The sequence below is a fragment of the Lottia gigantea genome (genome assembly GCF_000327385.1).
Source record: "Lottia gigantea unplaced genomic scaffold LOTGIsca_1, whole genome shotgun sequence".
NCBI lineage: Eukaryota > Metazoa > Mollusca > Gastropoda > Lottiidae > Lottia > Lottia gigantea.
The window spans coordinates 2,730,089-2,732,395 of NW_008706746.1; the positions used below are offsets into that span (position 1 = coordinate 2,730,089).

A 2,307-nucleotide genomic window follows, 5' to 3' on the forward strand; every position below is an offset into this window, starting at 1 on the left:
GTAGTGGACTAGGCACATTTGGAGCGTAACTCTTTCGGCGAGGAGTTCTGACATTATGACCACTAGGTGTCAATACAGAAAGGGGCAGTCTTTTAGAATTTTCAGATTTTGATTCAGTTGTGTCATCATTTTGAACAGTAGCACCACCATTTGTTTCATTGTTTTCAAATGCTTGGTTTTCTGTAGATTTTTGGTCTTCTTTTTCAACAGTTTTAGATTCTTCAGTGTCCATTTGTTCTGTGTCATCTTTCTGATCATGTCTATCACATGTTTTGTCCTGAGTATGTGGTTTGGATTTTCTTGGAGTACCACCTGAAGAATTATCAATTTAAAAACATAAAGTCATCGTCACACAATATGGTAGCATAGACCAAAACAGGACTAACTTGAATGAAAACTTTAATCTCAGTGATGCCTTTCAATTCAAACAATTTAGAATATGATTACTTACCTTCACAATGGAAATGAGATGATTTCTTCACGGGGCTATTAACTTTAAAGAAACCAGCATCAAATGTTTTAACTGTAGCCATTTGTGGACTTAGTTTTTTGCTTGTGCCTTCTGCTTCCTTGTTTTTCATCATTTCAGCACGGAATGCTGCAAATTTCGACTTAGCTGCTGGCTTGGCAGTCTTGGTGACCTTTTTCTAAAAAAAATTTAACACTAGTTATATATTTCAACGTTAGTTTTAGGGAGGCTTAACTTGTTGAAGAAGGGTACTATGAATATGGGTAACTGTAATGTGAGTAGCATAAAATTACTTCACATTTTGTGGTGTTCAAAGGACCAGTACAATCCTTCATATACAATTTTAAAAAAAGGGCCATAAATATAATACCTTCAGCACTTTCTTCACCAGTTTTTTCTCTTCTAATATCCAGTTTTTATCTTTACGTTGTCCTAAATCTTCAAATTTCTTATGTACATCTTCTACCTGAGAAGATAGCAATAAACTTTCAAAATGTTTCATCAATAAAACCTGTTAGGAATAAAGACCCTGACGAATAAAAAAAATTCAATTACTAGACTTAAGAACGGGAGATTTTACTAACCTGATAATATATCATATCCCAGAAACCTTGTAAATCTTCACATTTAGTCTCTTTCTCTCCAGTGTTAAATTCACAATTATCTATTAAACCAGTGAACTGTTTAAACCTTTGATCCATAAGAAGCTGAGATTGACCTACAACTGTTCTTATACTGCCCTCAACTGTAATTATATTATATAAATAGTTAACTTGAAAACATCTATTGTTTTTACTTCTGACTCTGCAATACATCAGAAATGACATAACTATTCATGAAAAAAACATTAACACAAACAAGCTTTAAAAGTATGGATCTTGTGGTACAGAACAATTTCCCAATCAAGACTTTAAGGAAAGGGACTACCCAAAATGTTCAACTCACCTTCCTCTGTTAAGTTTTTATTTTGTTGTAGATATGTATTCCACTCAATGTTGGATGTTGATAACTTAGAACTTTCTGATTTGGTTAAATTGCGGAAATATTTGACATCGTGTTTACCAGTATCTTCTACTGCTGTAATGTCTAAAATATAGCACAATCTGATAGTTATACGTAACAATTGAAATGTTTTGAATTAATTATTTAGGAATAACATAAGTTCATTTACAGACAAGATAATATTGGTTATTCCCATACTGTATATATATATATAATCAATATCAAAGTACTGAAAAAGACTTTTTATTAAAAGAAAACTTTTGCTTAAAAATGTCAATAAAAAGAATTTATACCTTCAGAACTCTGAGGATCTACTTCAATTGGGCCAGTACTGTCTTCAGATCCTGTAGCAGCTTTACTGCCATCATCATTGCCATTTTGCTCCTCTGTCTTGGTTGAACAAACATTTACTTCAGGAGCAACATCCAGCTTTGTATTGTCAGTTGTGTCACCATTAGCTCTGGTGGAAAGTGATGTAGGTGTGTCCTCACTAGCACTATGAACTATTTCTGTCTCACTTGTAGTTGTACTATCTGGTTCATCTTGTAACGAGTTGTTCAATATTTCATCTACATCATCAAAATTTGGCTGTTCAATTTTATTTTCTAGTAAAAAGAAATAAAACATTTATAAAAAATCTGCTTGCAACCAAATTTATCATAAAAAGCAACCAATTGCTCACAGAAAAAGCATGAAGCTAGACATAATGCCATTTAACAAACCAGCTATTTTTTTTTTAAGTTGACACGCAACAACAAATGAAATTTTTCAAATAAACCAATGTTTTCTATTATATGTATCATTAGGTTATAGAACATGAAGCCACCTCTGTTGTT

General features: G+C 32.5%; 1 protein-coding gene across 1 annotated transcript; it reads right to left on the minus strand.

Moving 5' to 3' along the window:
* Positions 1-1,029: 1,029 nt before the first annotated feature.
* LOTGIDRAFT_102843 (hypothetical protein) lies at positions 1,030-1,529 on the minus strand (the record flags this gene model as incomplete). Its single annotated transcript, XM_009045519.1, has 2 exons — positions 1,030-1,214; positions 1,415-1,529. Coding segments are annotated over 2 exons (300 nt in total), but the record flags the coding sequence as incomplete, so codon positions are not given.
* Between the last annotated feature and the right edge of the window lie 778 nt (positions 1,530-2,307).